The sequence below is a fragment of the Oncorhynchus tshawytscha genome, linkage group LG04 (assembly GCF_018296145.1).
Source record: "Oncorhynchus tshawytscha isolate Ot180627B linkage group LG04, Otsh_v2.0, whole genome shotgun sequence".
NCBI classification, from domain to species: Eukaryota; Metazoa; Chordata; class Actinopteri; order Salmoniformes; family Salmonidae; genus Oncorhynchus; species Oncorhynchus tshawytscha.
This window is the reverse complement of record NC_056432.1, coordinates 40,158,247-40,184,770: the sequence shown is the minus strand read 5'-3', so window position 1 is coordinate 40,184,770 and position 26,524 is coordinate 40,158,247. Positions and strand designations below refer to the sequence as shown.

General features: G+C 40.7%; 1 protein-coding gene and 1 long non-coding RNA gene across 3 annotated transcripts; both read left to right on the top strand.

The window, feature by feature from the left end:
* Positions 1–9: 9 nt before the first annotated feature.
* On the top strand, positions 10–13,995 carry LOC112248780 (polyadenylate-binding protein-interacting protein 1). The gene is made up of 11 exons (XM_024418096.2): positions 10–446; positions 6,832–6,980; positions 7,502–7,699; positions 7,825–7,937; positions 8,093–8,204; positions 10,483–10,608; positions 10,816–10,922; positions 11,078–11,192; positions 11,407–11,461; positions 11,543–11,624; positions 12,343–13,995. The coding sequence occupies exons 1-11, from the start codon at positions 257–259 to the stop codon at positions 12,431–12,433; spliced, it is 1,338 nt and encodes a 445-aa protein (XP_024273864.1). The 5' UTR covers positions 10–256; the 3' UTR covers positions 12,434–13,995.
* Positions 13,996–16,740: 2,745 nt separating this feature from the next.
* LOC112249711 lies at positions 16,741–22,910 on the top strand. Of its 2 annotated transcripts, XR_002953394.2 has the most exons (5): positions 16,741–17,031; positions 17,200–17,540; positions 21,435–21,502; positions 21,801–21,893; positions 22,036–22,910. It is a non-coding gene; the product is annotated as an uncharacterized LOC112249711 (long non-coding RNA). The 2 variants fall into 2 exon arrangements; XR_002953395.2 differs by lacking the exon at positions 21,801–21,893 and having other exon boundaries at positions 16,834–17,031.
* Positions 22,911–26,524: the final 3,614 nt, after the last annotated feature.

Below are 26,524 nucleotides of genomic sequence, written 5' to 3'. Positions count from 1 at the left end.
ATATGAATAATCAGCCGATATCCTGATTTGTTGTGGAAGGAAGTGGCCTTACAGAAACATGTTTTAATATCCGATCGAGAAAAATAAACGTAAATATTAAAGTGAGATAGGTTAGTGTTTGAGGCCAAACTAAATAATTATTTAATAGCACGTTATTGGAATTACCAAACCGCTTCACATTTGTTTGGAGGAAATGCCAGGTGTTCTGTAGTGTTGTGCTTTACCAAACAGGCCGTAGTACAAACAAGCAGCAGAGATGACTGAGAATTTCGACCGAGCCCCAGGCGCAGGTAGAGCCCGTATAAAGCCAACAAGCCCCGGACTCGCAGATGTAGGAGACGGGGACGCAAACTCTGTTTTCAACCAGCGTGAGCCTCTACGACAGCCTCGGACGTCTCCACCTTTGACTGAGAACAACACAAACACTAGTGAGGCTATCGGCGGAGGTAAGATGTGCTGTCAGTTCAAATATGCCTTTACTGTAAGTAATTTGCATTAGTTAGCTATGTCATTGACAAGAAGGAAAACCTTATAAGTTACCGGATTACTGTTTTAGTTACCAGTATCTTTGTCTACATTTTAACAGCTATTTAGCTAGACCTGTGTGAAGCTAGCCACAATAACGATTAGCCACAATAGTTTAATTTAGGGTTTCGCCTCCAAAATAAAAGACCCTCATTGAATGTGATTCAAACTGATACAAATAGTGGAATCATGCCATTTGGACTAGATAATACTAAACAAGACCGGAATGTTGTATGAATTCAACACAATACATAGTTCATTTGATACTAAAAAAGTTAGTCAGTTGAAATCGCACTGGATGTATTAGACTTTAGATTTTCATTGGAGGCATACTTGTATCAGAGAGGAAAAGGAAGAGAGAGGTCAAACTCGGCAGAAAATCTCTGTACAGCAGGTGACGTTGTTTCGCCCACCAAGGAAGGTGTTTTTGTATGGAGTTCAATAGAGCCCCACAGTGGTGTAGTAATTCCCTGTTTGACCACTAGGTTTTATGGGTAAGGGTTCCAATAGTTTTTCCACCATTCATTTTTCCCATAGGGTATTTTAGAAAACACTTAAAATATGGGCTGTGTTTTGTGTAGACTTACCTTGGTGTGACATTTTGATAACCATTTAAATCACTTGGACAAGGTGACTTAAATATATTCAGCTCTATTTACTCTGAATCGAAAATGCTAATTAGCACCAAAGTTGACATGCAAGACTACAAATCCCTGCAAGCTCCTGCACGTCATCTGTAGTTGACACCTTTGCTAACAGGTATTGTCAAATTAAAACTTGCACAAGATGGTTCACAGAATTGTCCATTTTAAAGAAATGTAGCCAATTTATGCATTACTACGTTTAGCTAGCATTAGATAGTAGAGGTGGACCGATTATGATTTTTCAACGGCGATACCGATTATTGGAGGACCAAAAAAAGCTGATACTGATTTATTATTATTTTTGTAATAATGACAATTGCAACAATACTGAATGAACACTTATTTTAACTTAATATAATACATCAATAAAATCAATTTAGCTTCAAATAAATAGTGAAACATGTTCAACTTGGTTTAAATAATGCAAAAACAAAGTGTTGGAGAAGAAAGTAAAAGTGCAATATGTGCCATGTAAGAGAGCTAACGTTTAAGTTCTTTGATCAGAACATGAGGACATATGAAAGCTGGTGGTTCCTTTTAACATGAGTCTTCAATATTCCCAGGTAAGAAGTTTTAGGTTGTAGTTATTATAGGAATTATAGGACTATTTCTCTCTATACGATTTCTATTTCATATACCTTTGACTATTGGATATTCTTATAGGCACTTTAGTATTGCCAGTGTAACAGTATAGCTTCCGTCCCTCTCCTCGCTCGAACCTGGAACACATCGACAACAGCCACCCTCGAAGCAGCGTTACCCATCGCTCCACAAAAGCCGCGGCCCTTGCAGAGCAAGGGGAGCAACTACTTCAAGGTCTCAGAGTGAGTGATGTTAGAAGCGCTATTAGCGCGCACCCCGCTAACTAGTTAGCCATTTCACATCGGTTACACCAGCCTAATCTCATGGAGTTGATAGGCTTGAAATCATAAACAGCTCAATGCTTGAAGCACAGTGAAGAGCTGCTGGCAAAACGCATGAAAGTGCTGTTTGAATGAATGCTTACGAGCCTGCTGGTGCCTACCATCTCTCAGTCAGACTGCTCTATCAAATCATAGACTTAATTATAACATAATAACACACAGAAATACAAGCCTTAGGTCATTAATATGGTCGAATCTGGAAACTATCATCTCGAAAACAAGACGTTTATTCTTTCAGTGAAATACGGAATTGTTCCGTATTTTATCTAACTGGTGGCATCCATAAGTCTAAATATTCCTGTTACATTGCACAACCTTCAATTTTATGTCATAATTATGAAAAAGTCTGGCAAATTAGTTCGCAACGAGCCAGGCGGCCCAAACTGTTGCATATACCCTGACTCCGCGTGCAATGAACGCAAGAAAAGTGACACAATTTCAACTGGTTAATATTGCCTGCTAACCTGGATTTCTTTTAGCTAAATATGCAGGTTTAAAAATATATACTTCTGTGTATTGATTTTAAGAAAGGGGTTGATGTTTATGGTTAAGTACACATTGGTGCAACGATAGTCGTTGATTGATTGTTTTTTATAAGATAAGTTTAATGCAAGCTAGCAACTTACCTTGGCTTACTACATTCGCGTAACTGGCGGGCTCCTCGTGAGGCAGGTCGTTATTGCGTTGGACTAGTTAACTGTAAGGTTGCAAGATTGGTTCCCCGAGCTGACAAGGTAAAAATCTGTCGTTCTGCCTTGTTCCTAGGCCGTCATTGAAAATGAGAATGTGTTCTTAACTGACTTGCCTAGTTAAATAAAGATTAAATAAAGGTATAAAAAAAAAAAATCTATATATTTTTTAAATCGGCGCCCAAAAATACCGATTTCCGATTGTTATGAAAACTTGAAATTAGCCCTAATTAATCGGCCATTCCGATTAATCGGTCGACCTCTAGTCTCCTCTGAACAGTTGATGATGTGTCTTGAATTCTGTGAACGATTTATTTGGGCTACACTCTGAGGTGCACTTAACTCTGCAGCAGAGGTAACTCTGGGTCTTACTTTCCTGTGGCTGTCCTCATAAGAGCCAGTTTGGTCTTTTCCCAAATAGGGCTATCTTCTGTATACCACCCCTACCTTGTCACAACACAACTGATTGGCTTAAATGCATTAAGAAGTAAAGAAATTCCACAGATTAACTTTTAACAAGGCACACCTGTTAATTGAAATGCATTCCAGGTGACTACCTCATGAAGCTGGTTGAGAGAATGCCAACAGTGTGCAAAGCTGTCGTCAAGGCAAAGGGTGGCTACTCTGAAGAATCTCAAATATAAAGTATATTTTCAGTTAACTATTTTTATGGTTACTACATGATTCCATATGTGGTATTTCATAGTTTTGATTTATTCACTATTGTTCTACAATGTAGAAAATTATAATATAAAGAAAAACCCTTGAGTACGTGTGTCCAAACTTTTAACTGGTTCTGTATTTTAATTTAGTTTATTTGAGCTTTTTCTATTTTTCACTTTAGTTTATTTAGTAAATATTGTCTTAACTCTATTTTCTTAAAATGGCATTGTTGGTTAAGGGCTTGTTAGTAAGTATTTCATGGAAAGGTACACACACCTGTTGTATTCAGCATATGTGACAAATAAAATTTGATTTGGATTTGATACTCAGTGATTCATTGGGTTGGATTTGGCCTAAACATATTGCTTTGAATTCAGGGCCGGTCCCGGCGACTCCGGGATGCTGGCCTTCTAGGTGGTGTTCCTCTGTCCAGTGTCTGTGTTCTTTTTCCTATCTTAATCTTCTCTTTTTAATGGCCAGTCTGAGATATGGTGCTTTCTTTGCAACCCTGCTAATTTTTGTATCTATGAACATTTGATCTCAATACAGTTTTCTGTTCCCAAAACTAGAATATATTATGAACAGAGGACAAAGTTTTGTAGACTTTACTCTTTGCCAAAGTTTTAAAAATTGCATTGTTTAGAAATGCAAGGGTGAATTGAGTTATTGCAGACGTGAACTTCAGAGTAGGCGTTCACTAATGGAAATATGCAAATACATGCTAGAAGGTGCCAATAGGATCTCGCTAGCTTGTGTCTGGCTCTTCCCACCTCCTTGCTTGTACTGCCCACTGATTCATTTGCTCAAATTGGAAACAACAGGTTGTGGTCTATTTTGGGTTAGTTATACAATCTTTGGCTGTACAGTTCCTATACACTGCCTTCAGAAAGTATTCACACCCCTTTACTTTTTCCAAATGTTTTTGTGTTTCAGCCTGAATTTAAAAGGGATCAAATTAAGTCACTGACCTACACACAAGACCCTATAATGTCAAAACAATTATTTTTTTCTAGATTTTAACTCTGTTGCCAGAGAGAGAGAACCGCTGAGGGGTTTCACCATGAGGCCAATAATGGTGACTTTAAAAATGTTAGAGATTAATGGCTGTGATAACTGAGGATGGATCAATAACATTGTAGTTACTCCCCAAATCTAACATAAATTACAGAGTGATAAGACAGCCTGGACAGAATAAAAGTATTCCAAAACATGCATCCTGTTTGCAACAAGGCACTAAAGAAATACTGTAAAAAATGTGGCAAAGCAATTTATTTTTTTGTCCTGAATACATAGTATTATGTTTGGGGCAAATCCAACACAACACTGAGTACCACTCTTCATATTTTCAAGTATATTGGGGGCTGCATCATGTTATTGGTATGATTGTAATCTTTAAGGACTGGAGAGTTTTTCAGGATATGACAAATGGAATGGAGCTAAGCACAGGCAAAATCCTAGAGGAAAACCAGGTTCAGTCTGCTTTCCACCAGATACTGGGAGATGAATTCACCTTCCAGCAGGACCGTAATCTAAAACCCAAGGCCACATCTACACTGGAGTTGCTTACCAAGAAGACAGTGAATGTTCCTGAGTGGCCAATTTACAGTTTTGACTTTAGTGTAATTGAAAATGTATGGCAAGACCTGAAAATAGTTGTCTAGCAATGATCAACAACCAATTTGACAGAGCTTGAAGACTTTTGAAAAGAATAAAGGGGAAAGGTTGCACAATCCAGATGTGGAAAGCACTTAAGACGTGTTCACATAGGCAGTTTGAAGTGACTAAAATCCTATTTATTTGCATATCCAATTTGAATCTGTTATTTTTCCTACAATCTGAACAGCCAAAAAGCACATTTCAAGCCACATTTCAAAGCACCTTCGTAGGTGGTTTGAAGTCAGAAACAAATCTGATTCCTGGCCATAAGACTTGTCTGACTGGTCAAATCAGATTATAATTTTTTGGCCCTCAAGTGATATTTAGACTGTTATTTGGCATATTTTGTTGCCGGGGCGGCAGGGTAGCCTAGTGGTTAGAGTGTTGGACTAGTAACCGGTAGGTTGCAAGTTTAAACCCCTGAGCTGACAAGGTACAAATCTTCGTTCTGCCCCTGAACAGAATTTGTTCTTAACTGACTTGCCTAGTTAAATAAAGGTAAAATAAATACAAAATTGTGTTGATAGTTTGACAAGAACATGTGGTAGCTAACTAGCTTGTTAATTGTTTACAAACAAATTTGTGAATGTGCTATAAAGCTAATCAGCTAGCTAGTTGACTGCTTTGGCTAGCCAAAAAATACCATTTGAAAGTTGGATCATTTTATCCTTTGAGGCTTTGAAGGTGTTCTTACCCTATTATTTTGAACAATCAAAGCAATTGGGAAACGTCTATGGCAGGTTGTTGTTGTTTTTTTCACCTTCGCTTGCTACATAACTTCTGAGTGATGGCAAGCAAAACCAACAATCAGCCTACACTATTGCACACACTGACGTTGGTACTATGACAAGCGTAACATGTCAGCAAATGACTGCTGTCTGAACACACACACATCCAATTTGGTCACTTGTAACTTGCTGCTTGGACAGTCAGTGGTCAAAAACAGATTTGAAAAACAAACTGATGAGCATCAAGGCCTGCGGTGTGAACAAGGCTTTAGATACTTCAATTATAAAGTCTAATACATCCAGTGCGATTTCAACTCTGCCAAGTAAACTAATTGTGCTTTGTTGAATTTATGTAACATTCTGACCTTGTTTAGCATTATCTAGGCCAAACATATTATGAATCCACTATTTGAATCCGTTTGAATCACTTTCAAAGGGGAACTTGTATTTTGAAGGCGAAACGGAAAATCCACTTGTGGCTCATACTTATTATGGCTAGCTTCGCACAGGTGCTAGTAAGTAGCTAGCTAGCATAGGCAACAAACTGGTGAATTTCCTGACAGTGGACCTCTAGCGTGAATCTACACAACATTCTCTCACGGGCATGGGTTGAGCGCGCCCCGTTTGCTCACGTCAGCAATAGCTGACAAGCTATACTTTTAGACGACTCAAGAAGGCTGCGCACACGTTTCAGACAAACATTAGTAGCTACACAATTTAAACGTCAATTGAATTACGTCACTGAATACATTATACTAAAAGCGAGAACAACTTGAGTCACACCGACAAAAATTCGCTATTCGTCGCACGAATTACCCATAGCTAAATTATAAGTCTTATTTTAGACATTGGTCAGTGAGCTAACTGCTAAATAAAGCGCAAGGATGGCGGCCAAATCAGGTCACATGACTAGTTATGTACATGCCACCCAGTGTCCCTCGTGCCATTCCCTCGTGACTATTGCTAGCTATGGTCTTCAGTATTTCCTTCATTTCCCACTCAGAAAGCAGAAGACCAAGCAAACCCCACCAAGTTATTCACAACAACAGCACTCCTGCCTCCAAAGTGAAAAGGGTGGACTCTCTGGTGAACACCTCCATTCTGTCAGCCAACGCACCCGAGTTCTACCCTTCCAGCTCCCCCCCCTATGAGGTATTAAAGCAGTGTTCCCCCAACCTGTTCCTGAAAACCCACAGTGTGCAGGCTTCCCCCCCAGTACTACTAACACACCTGGCTGGTTCAACTTGGTCAGGGTTTCCCAAACTCAGTCCAGGGGCCCCTTCTGGGTGCACATTTTAGTTTTTGCCTTCGCACCCCCTACAAAGCTGATAAAAATAATCAAAGCTTGGTTATTTGATTATTTTAACCAGCTGTGTAGTGAGTGCTAGGGCACAAACTAAAACGTGCACCCAGGAGGGGCCCCTGGACTGAGTTTGGGAAACACTGAACTAGGTTAACCAAGTAATAAAGCCCCTTATTAAATTAAATTATGTGTTGTGGTGCTGGGTTCACACCCTGTACAAACGGATAATGATAATGGGTTGCATAGTACCTCATCAACTGCACTTTACATTATAAGGACTGAACTAGTGAATCACCTCATCCACTACCAATGTCTAGCTAGTATCCATATTTTTCACCAATTCTTGATTACCGGTATTCTCAATTTAAAGGAATCTGTTTCGGAAGATGGCAGCGATGGCTATTATACTGAGACAACATTGGCTGAATTGGTTGAGGAGTTTCTCAGCCACCTAAACTCCTCGCCGGGGTCCTTTGAGAACGACATTGAGCACATAGCAAACATGCTGAACAGCTGGGTCACTACAGAGGAGACGCTGCAGGAATTGGTGGAACTCCTCTACACACAAGTATGTGTATCAACACACGCACGGTTCGGCCATCTACCTGCTTATGAATTTTATAGCACTGTCTATCTTTTTTTTATTTTTAAATTTTACTAAATGTGTTATGTTGTGTGATTCCTGTTTTGCAGTCTACTGTTATCCCCAATTTCTCTTACACGGGGGCAAGGCTATGTAACTTTCTGTCTCACAACCTTGCACTCAGCCCAGCAAGTGGCAACTTCCGTCAGCTGTTACTAAAACGGTGAGCTTTGTTTATGTTAGTAACATTATATCAAGTAGGCCTAACATCTACTTCATCACTTTTGTCATCATGGGCTTCGTGCTGATGCTTTATGCCTAACATAATGAACACTTGTAGCCATTCATACAGAAACGCACTCTCTCTTCCCCCGGTAGGTGTCAGACAGAGTATGAACAGAGGGGTGTAGCGGTGCGGGGGGACGCGGAGACTCAGAAGAAGTTCCATGCCTATGTGCTCTTCCTGGGGGAGCTTTACCTCAGACTGGAGGTGAGCAGGAGCCCCTCTGTCCTGTCCCAGTCTTTTGGGGTTCTTTGTCTCTGTGGATCTGTGCCATTTCAACCCCTCAACTTTGACACTTGCTTCCCATAACCCAACTTCCAATACCCCTCCCCCTAGATACATTTTGAGTTGATAATAAACTCTAGACAGAATCTAATCTCTTGTGGATAGACTACCTAAACATAACTGGTACAGTAGATCTGTCGGCATGCTATGGGATCTGTGAGATAACGAGCAACAGTTGGGTTTTTGTCACTGGTTATTTGGACGTATCAGGATTGGGCGAAGGAGTTGCTTAAACAGATTCATTTTGACTGATGATGAACACAGTTGAACATATTGGAGGTGGGGGGCTTTGGCTGAGTTTCCTTTTGCAAGGGTGGAGACTTTGAAAACCGGAAATCTTCATTTCTAACTAGGGCTGGCACAATTATCTTATCGTGTTATCAACCATTCTGGACATTAGCCATGGATTTTGTTTTTTTACAAATATCTTAATAGGAGGGATCCAACTTTATATTCAAGTAGATGCAGTCCTTTCAGAAAGTATTTCTATCCCTTGACTTATTCCACATTTTGTTACAGACTGAATTCTAAACGGATTAATGATTTTAGAATTATTTGCAAATGTATTGATAATGAAATACAGATCTCATGAGCATAAGTATTCAGACTCCTGAGTCAATACTTTGTAGAAGAACCTTTGGCAGCGATTACTGATTTGAATTTTTCTGGGTAAGTCTCTAAGAGCAGGAACATTCACTGTCTTCTTGGTAAGCAACTCCAGTGTGTAGATTTGGCCTTGTTATTGTCCAGCAGGAAGGTTAAATCATCTCCCAGTGTCTGATGAAAAGCAGACTGAACCTGGTTTTCCTCTAAGATTTTACCTGTGCTTAGCTCATTACCTTTATTTTTTATCCTGAAAAACTCCCCAGTCCTTAACGATTACCAGCACACCCATAACATGATGCATTCACCACTATGCTTGAAAATATGGAGAGTGGTTTTCAGTAATGTATTGGATTTGCCCCAAACATAACTTTGTATTCAGGACAAAAACTTAATTGCTTTGCCACATTTTTGCCATATAACTTTAGTGACTTGTTGCAAACATGATGCATGTTTTGGAATATTTTTCATTCCTGCTTTTCACTCTGTAATTTAGGTTAGTATTGCAGGATACTACAATGTTGTTGATTTATCCTTAGTTTCCACCTATCATAGCCAATAAACTCTTAACGGTTTTAAAGTCACCATTGACCTCATGGTGAAATCCCTGAGCGGTTTCCTTCCTCTCTGTCAACGGAGCTAGGAAGGACGCCTGTATCTTTGTAGTGACTGAGTATTACTAAACCAACGAAAGAGTAAATAACAAATTCACCATGCTCAAAGGGATATTTAATGTCTTCTTTTTTTTATACCAATACCTACCAATAGGTGCCCTTCTTTGCGAGCATTGGGAAATTTCCCTGGTCTTTGTGGTTGAATCTGTTTTGAAATTCACTGCTCGACTGAGGGACCTTAAAGATGATTGTATGTATGGGGTAGTCATTAAAAAATCATGTTAAACACTATTGCACACACTGAGTCCATGTGACTTGTTAAGCATATGTTTACCCTTGAACTTATTTAGGCTTGCCATAACAAAGGGGTTGAATACTTATTGACTCAAGAAATTTAACCTGACATTTAGAAATAATTTGTACAAAATTTTGAAAAATGTAATTCTACTTTGACCTTATGTAGTATTGTGTGTTGGCCAGTGACAAAACAAGTCTCAATTTAATCCATTTTAAATTCATGCTGTAACAAAATGTGAAAAAAGTCAAGGGGTGTGAATACTTTCTGACGTGACTATAGTTTATCCAATAGCAGTTTTCATTTTGACATGAAATGGGTTATGTTGGTAATCATTTTACGAGCAGAACAGCAGTGTCTGGAGGAGCATAATCATTTCCCAATGTGATAGGGGTGTCACCAAGCTGTGTTGTATTCATTGTGTATGTCGTAGCTATTTTTCTAAGATGCATTATAAATTGAAAACATCTTTCAACAAAAATGACAATTACGACAATAACCGAGGCCATTTTTGCATGACAATTCATCTTCTCCCAAAATTCCATATTTGTCACAGCCCTATTTTTAAGCACGCTTCCCCCCCCAGAACGTATTCGAGCATCTGACCAAATGGTGCTAGATTTTAAATTCTGGGTTAACTAAGATTAGACCGAACCTGACTGCTGTCTTGTATTATTGGTTGTCTCAGCTTAAGAGTGCGAAAGGGCCTCCATCTCGAGCTGAGATCCTGCTTACTGCCCTGAGGGAATTGATGAATGCCCTCTTCTCCAACCCCGTGGATGGAAACCTCATCTGTGCTGTCCAACTGCTCAAGGTGATTTCACACGTTTTCTGATCTCTAATCAAGTCAAGTTGATTCAATGTTCCACATCGGTGGTACACCGTTAATTACTGTCTATTGAAAGAAATCTGCAGGCCACAATCCAAATGATACTATATTACAATGTAATGTCAAGCTTGTTGTGATGTGCAAGAAAAATTCCCGTGTTACAATGACGTTTACCTGTGATGTCATCTGTAGTTGACAGGCTCGGTTTTGGAGGATACGTGGAAAGAGAGCGGGAAGTCTGACATGGACCAGATAGTCCAGAGGATTGAGAACATTGTGCTGGATGCCCAGTGCAGCAGGTTGGTGTGTGTTACCTCTGCCAGATTCAGAAGTAAAATGAATGCTTCTTCTATTAGGTAAAAGATGGTAGGATGAATGACTGCCTGTTGTGTGAAGAAGATGCTGTTGACGCCGAGTGAGTGATTTACATACGACTGTCTTGTGTTTTCATCAGAGATGTGAAGCAGATGTTATTGCGGCTGGTGGAGCTGAGGTCTAGCAACTGGGGCAGAGTCCATGCTGCTGCTGCTGCCGACGCTACACCTGACAACGACCCCAACTACTTCATGGTGAGGAGTGAGGGCTAGGGCCAGAGAACAACAAGCTTTTAAAATGTTTCACTCGTGTCTCAAAGCCAACTCCTGCTTTAAGCCATGGCACAAAAGGAATTGCGGGGGATCCAACATTTGGGCGAAACTGGTTTAAATGTTCAAATGGAAGTTCATGCCCACCAACCTTTCACCTGTGTTCCTTGTGTTTGTCTTTGTGTGTTTCTCCTGTCAGAATGAGCCTACGTTCTACACTGCAGATGGCACTCCCTTTACAGCAGCCGACCCTGGTAAGTATCATCCTCAGCATTCATCAAGGTGAAACCCTGCAAGCTACACATTGTCCCTAAATTTATGTTTCGGTGTTACAGAATATTCTGAAAAATACCAGGAGATCCTGGATCGGGAAGATGACTATTTCCCAGAGGCCTATGAAGAGAATGGAAATGAATCGTGAGTATTTATTTTCTGTGATTTAGTTTTGGTCATGTTCCCTTGCTTTTTCAGTTGACTTGGTTCCCATGTGTGTGAGTCATACTGGAACTTAATCCATAAAATATTCCTATGTTGTTCTAGAATGCTATTCTGGTCTAGAAATTTCCTCTATAGTTCTAGAATGCTTTTCTGTAGTTTTAGAACATTCCTCTGTAGTTCTAGAATATTCTTCTGTGAGAACCATCAGACCACAGAAAATAAGTCACACAATCCAGTGCTGTTGTCACAAATGCCACTAGTATTTGTCTTGTGACCTTTCTGCCTCACTCCTGTGTGCATATGCCAATGCAGTGTTTCCTCTAGGATTTTTCTCAGCAGCGGAAGCAGAGTTAGCGGGGGTTTGGGTCTGTAATACGTAGATCTCTTTTTTTTTTGCAGTGGCGTCCATGATTTAGCAGTGCAAAATGTCACCCAGGTCACAAACTGAGAGCCACATGAGGTTGACGACTTGTGTGTAATTGTTTAGCCCACAATTGAACAGGGGAAGCCAGAACCTCCGAGTCAGATGAGTCCGCAGACGAAACAGAAAGAGCGCTTAGTTGACCCGTCTACCTCCCACTCAACTGTGTGTGCCTTTAGAAGACTGTGACTTTGATATTTAGTGGTACACTGAATGGCATTTGAAACAAACCTTTATATTCCCTTAATAATTTTGCCTGCGTTTTGTGTGTTCCAGATCATTCAATGACGAGGATGAGATGGACCCTGAGATCGAGGAAGCTTTTGAGAAGTTCTGCTTAGAGTCTGAGAGAAAAAGACGACCATGACACTAGTATGAGAGCATAGCGGGAGACTGAACTTACACATGTTTCGTGTTCGACTTGCTGGAGTGTTTGCGACTGGGGAAAAATCAAAGATAACCAGCAATTGATATGTTTAAAAAAAATTAAAAAAAATCGCAAAATAAACTGTGCATAGTTTGCACTTCAGTTACAGGTTATTTTCTGGCTGGAATTTGTGTTGGTTGGAAGATTGGGGACAATCAATTGAATCATTATTTCCTCTGAGTTGTAGCGACTGTTCTGAGTGGGGGAGTTCGTTTTCTGCTTCTTTTGATTATTTCATAAATGCTACTTTCCCTCAATCTTCCTCATAACGCCGTTGGAAAAAAAGTGTGTGAGGTGGATTTTAGACTACTAAGTAGCTCAACAACAGAGTAGCATTATCAAATGTGTGCGTAGTTTGATTTCATACTAACTGTATAAGCAACAACAGAATATGGGGTTCAGCTACAGGGAGTAGTGCAGGGGAGGCAACACTCAGAACATTTACAATACAGGGCTTTTTCGGAAGAAGAAAAAAAATATGCTTAGACAGGCCACCAAGTATAAAAATAAATAACGTTTTCAGGAAATTAGCTTTAAAACTGAAAAAAAATGTTATCTCCGCTCCATGGAGAAGTCTGCAGAATTGCAGGAAATTGGATAAATATGTTTTTTTTTTTACAATACATACCGCCAAGATGAGCCCGACGGGCCAACCGTGCTCATTGCCATGCTTCCTGCCACACCATCACCTAAGCCCCTTTTTTGATCTAGAAAAAAACCCTTGCAATAGAAATGTGATGTATAGAACGAACACTGGAATGCGTACAATTTTGCTACATGGGGCTTATAAATACAGTATTCAAGAGAATTGTCTGTTCTATATGGTACTTCTCTGTTTTCAGTGTTCTGAATGTTGCACCCTACTGACCTCCAGGGAAATTGTGTTAAATTGCACATTGAGGATTTGGCCAATTAGTTGGTCAACCACCCTTTAACAAGCTATGCATTTAAGGAGGTGGGTTTGTGAAACTAATAAAAGAGCTAGAAATACTTAATACCGTCAAGTGGCAGCAAACTGTCTGCAAAAGAGAGCTCCAGTTGTTTCCACTTTAGGGGTGTTTTTGTTCTTTTACTGGTTCAAATGAGCCTTTTTAGAATTGTAATTTATTGGAAAATTGTTGAGGAGTACAGTACTGGGGTTTATTCATTACGGAAACTGTTTTAAGAACCAAACGGAGCAAAACAAGTTTATTTTGGACAGGTCCCTCCTGTTCCATTTGCTTTAGTTTAAGAAATGTTTTGCAACAGAATTGGCGGAATGAATACACCCCTGGCTCTGGTATCGTTTTTAATCCAATTTGTCTATTGAACACGGCTTTAAACCTTTTGTAGTCCTGCAGTTTGGACCTGTCATTGAGGAACACCACTAAAACAGTAATCTCTCAAAGGATGTACCTGCAAGTTCAAATTTTTCTTCATCAGCAATTAATCAATCCCATACAAAGGAATGTTTGTACATATTAACAGTATTGTTTGCCTGCAATAAATTATTTAAAGTATGAGTATTTCACTGCCTGACTCTTATTTTGAGTGTGTGCAGGATGTTGCGAAATGTAAGTTACCTGAAAAGCACAGTAGATGACACAAATCCTTTTGTCCACTACTAAAATGTTCACTAGAAGAAGAATGAGCATCCATCCAATGGGACACAGTATAGTGCACCTTTGCAAGTTGCGGGAATTTTGTTGACAGTGTTGCACACCAGCAGAAAATTATTTGGTTTATTTACTAGCTAAATCAACAACACCAATATCAATTTGATGATCACGAGAATGAGTTGGACGTCTGTTACGGAGATGATTCACGTCTGCACTCTTCGGCCTGTACTTTGGTTCTGTGTTGGAGAAAGCCCCTGCACCCTCCTCTGTACATCCTCTCCAGTCTAGCAAGAAAGTTCGACAGAGGATGAGGTTGGCCTTCAGCAGCTCTAATTGGCTCAATTCAGGAGTTTAAGCACCAGATATAAAATGGGTTTAGAATATCTATTGAGGAAGTGGAATGGATGTGAGAATGAGGATTCAGTGGGGAAATGAGAATGGACCGGATGAAGCCAAAGGCAGCAGGTTAATAAGGGTCCGGAGAGGTTGACTTTAGAATTGGACTTCAGGTAGACGTCACCGTCAGGCCGTGGTAGTTAGGCTACTGTAACGAAGAAGAAATGTGCATGGATTGGTCTTGAACACCTGTGCCTGCCTCTCAGAACATTTACGATGGATTGGATTGGTCTATCTGGCATTTTGTCAGAAGTCGATGTTGCAGAAATTAAAAATATGTTCAAGTTGTGGAAAAGATCATATGTGTTTTAAAAGTGATAAATGATACAGGGTGCAATTGTGGTGGGAACCATGAAGCCACGTCTTTGGAATGCCCAACAAGGATGAATGATAATGAGCTGGCCAAAGTAAGGGCTGTCCAGAGCATTTCATATGCAGGGGCTGTTAAAAGTGTTTGAATGGTGCTCCTGAAGAGTCGATGGTAGTGGATAGGCCTTCACTGAAGGCTGCAGGGGTTGTCGCTTAACAGCAGGACCCAGATATGTTAAAGTTTAAGAAGGTGGCCTTTATAACTATGGTGATTAATGGCACTGCCACGGTGGAGAGGATGTCCAGGAAAATAGACATTATTGTGGATGCGACGGAACGGTTCCTGGGACTGAGACTTTTTCGGCTGAAGAGTTGCATGGAGTATTGTCAGAAGCCATGCCACCCCATCAGGTCATAGAGCCTGAGAAGGGAGATATGGAGATTTGAAGGAAGAAATGGGATTTTTTAAATTGTTTTTTGGGGGGGTGGATTAAGTTAGTTTTTCCTATCACGAATGGGTTTTATTTATCCTTTAAGAAAGAAGAAACCTAAGGAGGTAAAGAAAACAAGAGTTGGCAAGAATAAGAGCAGTCCAAAATGTCTCCTATCTCGAGGCGTTGAGAAGAGTGGAAGAAAGAGTTGAAGAAGTAATGATCAAATCAAATCAAACTATTTGTCACATGCACTGAATACAAGTGTAGACTTTACTGTGAAATGCCTACAAGCCCCTAACCAACAGTGCAGTTTAAGAGTTAAAATATTCACCAAATAAACAGAAGTAAAAAGTAACACAATAAAATAGCGAGGCTATATACAGGGGGTACCGGTACCTAGTCAGTATGTGGAGGTACGGGTCAGCCGAGGTAATTTGTACATGTAGGTAGGGGTGAAGTGACTAGGCATAGATAATAAACAGCGAGTAGCAGCAGTGTACAAAAGTTCCTTGGCTTCCTTGGGCACAGGGACTATGGTGGTCTGCTTGAAACATGTAATTATTACAGACTCTGGTCAGAGAGAGGTTGAAAATGTAATTGAAGACACTTGCCAGTTGGTCCTCGCATGCTTTGAGTACACGTCTGGTAATCCGTCTGGCCCGCGGCTTTGTGAATGTAGACCTGTTTAAAGGTTTTGCTCACATCGGCTACGAGCGTTATCACACAGTCATCCAGAACAGCTGGTGCTCTCGTGCATGCTTCAGTGTTGCTTGGCTCGAAGCGAGCATAAAGGCATTTAGCTCATCTGGTAGGCTCGCGTCTGGGTTTCCCGTTGTAGTCTGTAATAGTTTTCAAGCCCTGCCACATCTGAGGAGCGTCAGAGCCGGTGTAGTAGGATTCAATCTTAATCCTGTACTGATGCTTTTCTTGTTTGATGGTTCGTCTGAGGGCATAGTGTGATTTTTTTTTTTATACAAGTGACCGGTTTAGTGTCCTGCTCCTTGAAGAGTAGAGACATATATGTTAAGGTGTATTTTGTAGTGTTTATTACTTTGGTTATCAACTGCATAGCGCAAACGGAGAGGAAACCCGGAGAAAATAGACATTGTGAGTGCTGCTGAGCGTAGTCTGCCATAAAACTTTTAAAAATAATTGGAGGAGAGATGCAACACAAAACAGACAGGAGGAATGAATGACTGTTTAAGTAGGGTGGTAGTGGTGATTTAAGGAGAGTTAGACCAGGTATGGAGGCTGATTAGCAACTGTAGGTTGTTTGAGGAGTTACATTCAAGGCAACTAGTTAAGAGTTGCAAAAAATAGTTTTAAGAGTTGCAAAAAATAGTTGAGGCCGATTGGCAATGGGTAGCAGCTGGTGCTTGTTGAGTTGCTGGCGCTGAATTCAAGGCAGCTATTTAAGGGTTTCGTTCAAGTCTGGTCCTTTCACCTGAATTGTTGTTAATCCTTAATGCCAGGGGGGGGGGCCTAGTGTCTGCTGGGTTTTGGTTTTCTCTTTCAATTAAGACAAACAGGTGAGGGGACAAACCTAGACAAACAGGTGAGGGGAGTTCCTTACTAATCAGTGACCTTAATTAATCAATCAAGTACAAGGGAGGAGCGAAATCCAGCAGACACTCGGCCCTCCGTGGAATGAGTTTGACACATTCTTAACGCCATGAAAAACCATAAAACAGCCCTTTACTAATCGTGACTTGTCAATATTCTAGGACCTGAATGCTTGATGCTTTGAATAAGTATGCAACCTTACCTGCCAGAATAAATCATCCCTGATGACCACAGAAAGGTACCTAGCCAGCTAACAAACAGTTTTGCTTGCAATTTGTTTTGAAATTCATTACCACATTATGCCTTTGCTTAATTTTTGTGTAATTGGGACATTTTTTAAATCATATCATCACATACAATTATGAAATAATTGCACCTGTGTAACACTACATTATTTTGCCAACAGTTGTACAATTGCCAACAGGAAACTAGTTAAACCTTTCACCATTGAGGATATTCTTCTCATCAAGTCTTCAGCATTGACTCCGGTGGAGTGGTCTGCATGTCATTCCAGTAACGCTGTGGTGAAATCAAACGGAGAGAACATTGTCAGCTCAGTGGAGGGGAGGGCCAGTCTGCTGCTTTCTCCCTCTGGAGAAGAGTTCTCCGTAGGCTTCACCTGCACGTTTAGTCACAACGCCACAGGCCTCGGAGCCAAGAGCCAGTCACTGAACACACAACAAGACAACCAAACCTGTAGGTCAAAGACTCCTTCTCAAAGAAGTAACACGTGCTGAGCAGCCCAAGGTAAGGCTTACCATGGAGCAATGCTCAAAGTGCTCTGTATTCTTGAATGTTTGTTTTTAATTGTAATGTGAAGCCAATGGCAAGTTTCTTCTTCATGTGGACAATAAACTATCCTATTCTAAGCCAAGAGGGGTATATCTGTCCACCAGAGTGGTCCAGCTCTATGTCTCCTGTGTTCCTTTGGTGTGGTTCTGGCCCTTCTCCTCTGGAGCACCCAGCCCTCTGGCGAGAAGAGCAGGGGAGACAGCAGAAGAGCTAGGCAGGGAGCGTGAGCCCCCACTTCGGTCAATCCGATCATGCCTCTCTGTTCCTACTCCCCGCTTACAAGCAGAAACTCAAGAGGGAGCCACCAACACAGAGAATAGTGAGGCGCTGGACAGAGGAGGCAAAATCAGTGCTGCATGACTGTTTTGAGAATACTGATTGGAAAGGTTCATCCACACAGGACTCATCCATCAACATTGAGGATAATATACGGAACAAAAATATAAATGCAACATGTGAAGTGTTGGTCCCATGTTTAATGAGCTGAAATAAAAGATCCTAGAACTTGTCCAAAGGTATAAAAGCTTATTTCTCTCATTTTGTTCACAAATTGGTTTGCATCCCTCCTTTGTCAAGATAATCCATCCACCTGATAGGTGAGGCATATCAAAAAGCTGATTAAACAGCATGCTCATTACACAGGTGCACCTTGTGCTGGGAACAATAAAATGCCACTCAAATGTGCAGTTTTGTCAATGCCACAGATGTCTCAAGTTTTGAGGAAGCGTGCAATTGAGCATGCACCGGAGCTGCATGTTAATTTCTCTACCATAAGCCAGCCTCACAACTGTAGACCACGTGTAACCACACCAGCCTCGGACCTCCACATCTGGCTTCTTCACCTGCGGGATCGTCAGAGACCAAACTGAGTTTGCACAACCTGTCAGAAAACAGGTTAGCTCATTGCATCCTCACCAGCGTCTTGACCTGACTGCAATTTGGCATCATAACCGACTTCAGTGGGAAAATGCTCACCTTCGATTGCCAGTGGCACGCTAGAGAAGTGTGCTTCTCACAGATTAATCCCAGTTTCAACTGTACTGAGCAGAAGTCAGACCACGTGTATGGTGTTGTCAACGTTGTGAACAGAGTGCCCCATGGTGGCAGTGGGGTTATGGTATGGTCAGGCATAAGCTACGGACATCGAAAGCAAATCCATTTTATCGATGGCAATGTGAATGAACAGAGATACCGTGACGAGATCCTGAGGCCCATTGTCATGTTATTCATCCGCCGCCATCACCTCATGTTTCAGCATGATCAAGCACGGCCCCATGTCGCAAGGATCTGTACGCAATTCCTGGAAGCTGAAAATGTCCCAGTTCTTCCATGGCCTGCATACTCTCCGGACATGTCACCCATTGAATCGACTTGTACGACAGCGTGTTCCAGTTCCCGCCAATATCCAGCAACTTCACACAGCCATGGAAGAGGAGTTGGAAAGTATTCCACAAGCTACAATCAACAGCCTGATCAACTCTATGTGAAGGAGATGTGTTGTGCTGAATGAGGTAAATGGTGGTCCCACCAGATACTGACTGTTTTTATGTTCCATGCTCCTACTTAAATGTTTTTTAAAAAGAAGGTATCTTTGACTAACAGATGCACGTCTGTATTCCCAGTCATGTGAAATCCATATATTAGGGCCTAATGAACTTATTTTAATTGATTGATTTTCCTTATGAACTGTAACTTTAAAATCTTTGAAATTGTTACGTGTGGGTTTTATATTTTTGTTCAGTGTACATTGTCAGTCACAGGCTTCATTAGGAAATGTGTTCATGTTGTACCCACAATAACAATCCAGACATACCCCAACCAAAAACCCTGGATGAACGGAGATATCCGCACCATGCTGAGAGGCCGTACTGCAGCATTCATACAGTATGTGGCAACACCACAGAATATCAGACTACAAAACAAATTCAGCTGTGTGGTGCCCACCGACGCCTCCCTCCCAGACGAGCTTAACACATTCTATACTCGCTTCGAGGCAGACCATACTGAACCATCCAGGAAGATTTGCTTCTCCGGACGACCAGGTGCTTTCCCTCTCCGAGGCTGACGTGAGTAAAACTCTCAAAAGAGTGAATACGTTCAAAGCAGCCGGCCCAGATGGAATTCCTGATCGCGTCCTCAGAGGGTGTGCTGGCGAGCGTCTTCTCAGACATCTTCAACCTGTCCCAGGCTGCTTCAAGGAGACCACCATCATCCCAGTGCTTAAGAAAAACAAGGTGACATGCCCAAATGACTATCGACCCTTCGCACTCATGAAGTGCTTCGAGAAGCTGGTCATGGCCCACCTCAAGGCCAGCATGCCAGGCACGCTGTACCCATTCCAATTTGCCTACCTAGCCAACAGATCCATGGAAAATGCCATTTACATCGCTATTCACACGGCCATAACACACCTGGACAAGAGGAACACCTATGTAAGAATGCTGTTCATTGGCTACAGTTCAGTATTCAACAATATTGATTCCTCTGAGCTCAACACCAGGCCCTGGGTCTGGACACCATCCTCTGCGACAGATTGTGAGGATAGGCAACAACACCTCTTCCACACTGATTCTTAACACAGGGCACAACAATTGGATACCACGAAATTGGGGAGAGAAAAGGGGTAAAATAAAAATATATAAAAAAAATAAAAAGCCCATTTCCATGCCCAAGCAGCCCACACAAACCTAAGATCACCATGCGCAATGCCAAGCGTCGTCTGGAGGGGTGTTAAGCTCGCCGCCATTGTACTGGAGCAGAGAAAACGCATTCACTGAAGTGCACGCTTCACCATATTTTGATAGACAAATCTGGTTTTGGCGGAGGCCAGGAGAATGCTACCTGCATGAATGCATAGTGCCAACTGTGAAGTTTGGTGGAGGAGGAATAGGGGAAATCTTAACGCTACAGCATACAATGTCATTCTAGACAATTCTATGCTTACAACTTTGTGGCTGCTGTTTTCTGTTTCAGCATGACATTGCCCCCGTGCACAAAGCGAGGTCCATACAGAAATGGTTAGTCGAAATTGGTGTGGAAGAACTTGACTAGCCTGTCAGAGCCCTGACCTCAACCCCATCGAACACCTTTGGGATGAATTGGAATCGGCCAACATCAGTGCCCAACCTCTCTAATGCTCGTTGGGCTGAATGGACGCAAGTCCCCGCAGCAATGTTCCAACATCTAGTGGAAAGTCTTCCCAGAAGAGCGGAGGCTGTTATAGCAACAATGGGGGGACTAACTATATTAATGCCCATGATTTTGAAATGAGATGTTCAAGCGGGTGTCCACATTCTTTTGGTCATGTGTATTTCCTTGAGACTTGTGCTACCCTGTGTGCACCCCGTAATTTGAACCGTGCACGGAGTTGAAGTCTGTCCTCCATTTATGCGGGCTATATTCTATCCTTCAGTATAAAGCCATCTTTCTTTATTACCATCTTATTCTGCTTTTATTGGCAGTACAGCCTTTTACAGATGCTCCCATGATTATTTGTGGAATCTTAAACAGATGTTTGGGATGCTGCTGACACATCTAATAGGAGGTGCAGTATTTCTGAAGCTATATGTTCTAGGACAGACAAAGCAATGCTCATGGCATTTCACCTCTGGTAAAGGATGTGACCTACCACCTGAGCAGTCTCCCTCCTGACGCACCTGTGCAGGACTACTCTGCGTGCTCCATGGTGACTCTAAGGCTAGCTCACCTGTAGTCATCAGGCAGTGCTACTACCTTGCTATTAATCACCAGTAATGAGAAATTACTGTACATCAACAATATCGTCCATGATTGTGGCTAATTCCATTTGAACTATTTGTGAGTATAGCGTTTTTGCCATTGTTTTGACAGGATCCTGAACTTCTACAACCAGCCAAGGCACTCTGAAGCTCCCTGCTACACCGAGCTGTTTGAACAAGGTTAGACCATGCACATGTTTCATCCATCCATCTTTTAAATGTCTTTATTTAACCTATATTTAACTAGGCAAGTCAGTTAAGAACAAATTCTTATTTACAATGACAGCCCAAACACAGGCGAAGGCTTTCTATCATCTTGTGCAATTTAGTCCCATAGAGATACGTTGTATTTATCTCTGTGCAGGCGACTAGTTCAGCACCAATGTCATGGACAAAGCAGGTACCTAAGACATCGAGTGTTGCACTTGCTAGCATAGCTATTTTTATTAGGGGTTTGACTGTTACCGTTTGTTTTCAGTTTCAGGCCTAACTGTGTTGTTGGAGAAGATCAAACACTTCAACTGTATCCTTAGTCACTATTCTGAGTGGTGGTCATGGATGATGATCCTGGGTAGGGTACATGACTTCTACAAGACATTTCTGTCTTTAGCAAGACTGCACCAAAGTTGGCCTTAGAAGAAACAGACCAGGCTAATGCATCAAGGCTAACAAGTACCTGTCCTTGATTAGCAATCTGTGTTCCTTTTATCCAGCTCTGTCCAGTTCTATTGGAGAACCATCATCTTCTCGAGAGGGGTTCTACAGGGGAGGGCTATGGTTCGAGCAGTTCTAAAGAGAACGTGGCCCACTGTGAGCCGGTCAGCAGGAGCAGCATCGCGGAGGCCCTCCAGAGCCAGGATATCGACAACCTCCTCCCTGTATGATGGGTAAAACAGTCCTGCATGAAACAAGACTTCTTGAAAATGAGGAACATAAATATGAATTGGATTCAGTTTCATCAAGTAACATTTGTCAGCATCAAATGCAACATCATCTAGTGCAGTTTTATCGCTTCTTTACTTGCAGTTGAAGTACAGACTGCAGAAAAAATTAAGTAAGAGTTTCCCATGATTGAGAGGCTTAGATACAGCTCAGTTGGTAGAGCATAGTGCTTGCCACGCCAGGATAGTGGGTTTGATTCCCAGGACCACCCATACGTAAAATGTATGCATGTATGACTAACTCGCTTTGGGTAAAAGTGTCTGCTAAATATTATATATAGAAGGTCATGGTATTGGCGCCTGTAACTTTAATGTTCAGCAACAGCCTCAACCCATGGATGGTTAGACAGTGGTTAGACCAGACTCAATAGAAAGAGGATGGTGTCGTGTTGAAACTAGGCAGCAGTTTCAAATAAGTAATTTAAATAAATTAAACTCAACTCATCTGTGTGGTTCCATTTGACCTAGAGTTGTCAGTGCTCTGTGAAGAGTACATTTTGATTTTTTTTTAAAGTGACATGATGTCCAATTTTTAATCAAATTCCTCTGTTTTTGGTGGTCTCGTAAAATAGAAATGCAAAAAAGAACTCAAAGTACTGGACTATAATGTATATTTGAAACAGTTGAACTTGAAAAATAAAGCTGTTTAAAAAAAAATGCTGGAAATGACTTTGTTTTGTGTTGTGTGCTGTAAGTCTACAGCATGTGTGTGTAATTTTATATGTTTATGAATACAAGTAAAAGGAAGAATGCCTTACAGTAGAATAGGCTAGATGCGTTGTTTTGGTGTTTCTTTTGCTCTGGCAATTTTATCATGTAAATTCCCCAAAATGTTTTGTTGATGCATGCCAGCACAGCCACTACACTACACTAAACCATACATTAATTGGACTATAACGGTGGCAAACTGTTAGGGCCTACATAAAGCTCTCCCAACAGCAGAGTTCCAACACCTTACCGCTGTTACTAATAGCGAAGCCTTGCCTGGCAGCAAAACAGTTAATTCAGCCTCATTTACTGCCTTTAAAAAAAACATCTAATATGGCTGACTTGCTTTTAACAAATGTGGTTTCTACTGACGATTAAGATGTCAGTAGATAAGAGGCAATCCCTGATTTCGATTAAGACAATGAGCAAGCTAGGACGCACGTAATCAATATAATTATTTTTTTCATCTCTTTTGAAATGTACAGCGACAGAATTCAGAACATGGGCCGTTCTTACAGTATTCTCCCTGTACACGAAGTCAGAACCGTAGGATAAATAAAGGTGGCATATAAGCAGACAATGAAAGCTCTTACAATATTCGGTGAGGACATTTCTCTAAAACAGGCTATAGGCTACATGCGCACCACCAAGTCAGAACAGTAAGTTATGCAGGGGAAAGGGACCAAATGATTAGGGTGAGGCACATGGACTACTAACAGCTTACTACACAATATACACTTAGGTATACTGTAGCTAAGAATGTAATACGATCTCCCTGGCATTTAACATAATTTATGCAGCAGCACACAAGACATTTTTGGACTTGTGCTGTGTTCACTAGAACAGGAAGGTGGCACCGCTGTCCTTAGTGGGCACATTTTGTGATCAAACTTTGACATCAAAGTCTGGCATTCTCTGGATTTATGGTGTTTTCAAGACAACTGTGAACAAAGAAAAAAACAAGGTTGAATCATGACGGGAAAAAGGAAATTGTGTTGTCTGGTTTGCTAAAAATAAGGAATTTGATGTATAGCATTTACTTTTACTTTGTTCTTTTACTCAAGTATGACAATTTTTTACTTTTTCCACCACTGTACTTAAGTACATTTAAAATCTGATACTTTTAGACTTTTACTCAAGTAGTATTTTACTGGGTTACTTTCTCTTTTACTTGAGTTGTTATTTATGTTACTCAAGTATGACAATTGACAACTTTTTCTACCTCTGGTAAAGACTAAGTCAGTGGACCTTGACTTTGACCTTCTGAAGCAGGTTTACAATGACTAGCCATCCAAGACAAAACCTGCAGGTAAAATAAACAAAATAAATTACGTGTTAAATGTTTGAGGAATATTTGTCAATATTTTTCAATGTTTGACAGTTTCTTATCTTTGTATAGTATTTGACTGGCATCTAGCGGTAAGAAATTGTATTGCAAAAGTCATGCTGAAACAGTGGTGCATTGACAAATAGTTTAGTCTTTATCCCTTCTTTCCTTTATGAAAGCCCCTGAACCCTTTCCCACATATAATCTCAATACAGTGAATACACCATCTGGATCTTTTTGTTCAATAACGGTTTAATCTCGATTCTCAGATTTCCCCTTCCACCACCTCCACTGTTTACAGATGGAGGTAATGATACGATCACTTGTTCATTAGGAAAGTGAAGGGCAACCATTTCTTTCCCAGTCAAATGATTTCCCTGTATTCTATAAATAAAATCCCTATTCTATTTGTTGTTCTGTACAGTGTAAACTGTCAAATCGAGTTAAAGAAGTGTGTTGCTTCATTAGTTTAAAATATGTGTTCAACAGTACTACTGATGACCTTTTTGTCTTTATGTCCATAGACAAGATATATGACAGTGTGGAGTCCCAGAACGTCCCTGCCCCTCCGCCTCTCAACAGGTCAGAAGATGGTCACAGTGACATAGTTGGGTAGACCAACTATTCTCTTGAATAGTCAGCTCAGACACAAATGAGCTTGAAATCAATTCCTGAGTTGAATAATTTTGTGTTTCTCCATTTCAGTCTCCTTCAGCTGACACCTAGGGAAAAGCAAGGGGGATTAGACCATAAGAAGAAAAATACGTTTGAGAAAGAGGAAAAGGAAACCAGAAGAAATTTAAGGATTTATAATTTTGACTGGAGAAAACATAGTAACTTAATGTAGTTGAGGCTGGCACATAACTGTCTCACTTCTCATTTCATACTATCCATATCTGATTAAAGTGAAAATACAGAAAAAATATATTTAAAGAACAATGTAGTTACTCCCAGATAACATTCTTTAATGTTGATAAACAATTTATATTTTTTATGTGATCAGATTGATATTGTACATGATTTGTAGTAACACTGTTGACATTTTCCACTGTCAGTTTGAAGGGGAGATCCAGGTGTTATAGGATGTTACTATAGCTCCTACATTGGCCAGTGAGAAATTGGGGAACAAATACTTGCAGTTAATGGCAGAAGAGGTGATCGATGTCATTGTGAAGGCAACAGACGGCAAACTAATCGTCGGGAACAGAGACGGGAAGTGTAAGTTGGCATCAGTTGTGATTGCTGTGGATGAATTATTCACAATCAATATGAATGAACCTTGAAGTTTGATTAATTGCAATATTTATCCCTCTTTTCCACTTGGTTATGTGTCCATGGTCAATGTTGGACAGTGAGTTCAAGAGTTATTTCTGTTTGTAGAAGCACACATGCATGCATGGGCTCACTCAAAAAACATTTACACGTACATGCGGACACACACACGCACACAAATGATACACAACTAATGTTTTGATATATGATTTTACTTCATCAGGGATGGTGGAGATATTTATAATGACATTGGAGAAGGTATACCTCTTAAACATTCTAGAAAATATTTTGGACTAACTGGACAAAAATTGGTTGAAACATTTGCATTGCCAGCTGTACAGACTGCTTTCAATATGTTTGTTTGCAGTGAAAATTGGCCTACCTATAGAATCATGACTGCGTCTCAGTGCAAGGTGCGTCACTACAGTCCCTGGTTTGAATCCAGGCTGTATCACATCTGGCTGGGATTGGGCGGCACACAATTGGCCCCACGTCGTTTGAGTTTGGCCAGGGTAGGCCATCATTGGAAATAATAATTTGTTCTTAACTGATTTGCCTAGTTAAGTAAAAGTTCAATTTAAAAAAAAGAAAATGACAGCTTCTTCAAATCAAATCAAATTTTATTAGTCACATGCACCGAATACAACAGGTGTATTTTATGGTACTATGTGTTTATTTCTGGTGAAAAACAATGTACTTCAAATGTGCAATTTGATTGTGTTGAAATAATTACAGATAAATGTGCCTTGACTACTATTGTTGTTGTGTTTATTCAATTTGAATGAATAGGTTGCAATGTAAATTAATGTGTTTAAGAAAAATTGCTCTCTCAACATGTGAAACATTTGCTGTGTATTTTAGTTGGTGTCTTTATATTAAAATATGCTCTCAGACCGGAAAAGGCTATAAAAGGACACTCCTGACCTGCAAACCAATATTTAATTTCAGAATTGG